This window comes from Micropterus dolomieu, unplaced genomic scaffold (assembly GCF_021292245.1).
Source record: "Micropterus dolomieu isolate WLL.071019.BEF.003 ecotype Adirondacks unplaced genomic scaffold, ASM2129224v1 contig_12587, whole genome shotgun sequence".
Classification (NCBI taxonomy): Eukaryota; Metazoa; Chordata; class Actinopteri; order Centrarchiformes; family Centrarchidae; genus Micropterus; species Micropterus dolomieu.
In genome coordinates, this window is record NW_025741573.1 from 1 (window position 1) to 660 (window position 660).

A 660-nucleotide genomic window follows, 5' to 3' on the forward strand; every position below is an offset into this window, starting at 1 on the left:
TTTTTTACAGGTCTGATGGAGAACTTCCTGGTCATCCACCAGCTCAGGTGTAACGGTGTGCTGGAGGGTATCAGAATCTGCAGAAAAGGTTTCCCCAGCAGAATCCTCTATGGTGACTTCAAGCAGAGGTATCAGTAAATATTTTAATACAGTTTTTTGAGACTATTGAAAGAAAATGCTCACACTGACCATTAACTCTCTCACAAAAGGTACAAGGTGCTCAATGCCAGTGTCATTCCTGAGGGCCAGTTCATTGATAACAAGAAGGCTTCAGAGAAGCTGCTTGGCTCAATTGATGTCAATCATGATGAGTACAGATTCGGACACACCAAGGTAAGAACCATCACTGCATCCATACTTTAGTGTAATTACCAAGGAGCATATTTTTTCATCGTCATTTTTCATAGTTTTTCAGTTCATTTTTTGGGACCGTACACAAGAGATAGAAGAGTTTATTGATTTTGATGGGAAATTAGATCACTGGCCAAAGAACAGGTATAGGAAAAGATAAAGATGCCTTGTTACTCCTGAACCAAGAGGATTATACCCCAGCTTCTTTCTGTCGTAGAGTCTGCAGTTATTTCTTGTTTAATTTTAGGAGGAAAAACTTTAAATTTTACTCCGAACAGATTTCATTGGATTTTCACAAAATTTGGGACC

At 38.9% G+C, this 660-nt stretch overlaps 1 protein-coding gene across 1 annotated transcript; it reads left to right on the forward strand.

Moving 5' to 3' along the window:
• Positions 1-13: 13 nt before the first annotated feature.
• On the forward strand, positions 14-333 carry LOC123966086 (myosin heavy chain, fast skeletal muscle-like; the record flags this gene model as incomplete). The annotated part of the gene is made up of 2 exons (XM_046042320.1): positions 14-128; positions 210-333. Coding segments are annotated over exons 1-2 (237 nt in total), but the record flags the coding sequence as incomplete, so codon positions are not given.
• Positions 334-660: the final 327 nt, after the last annotated feature.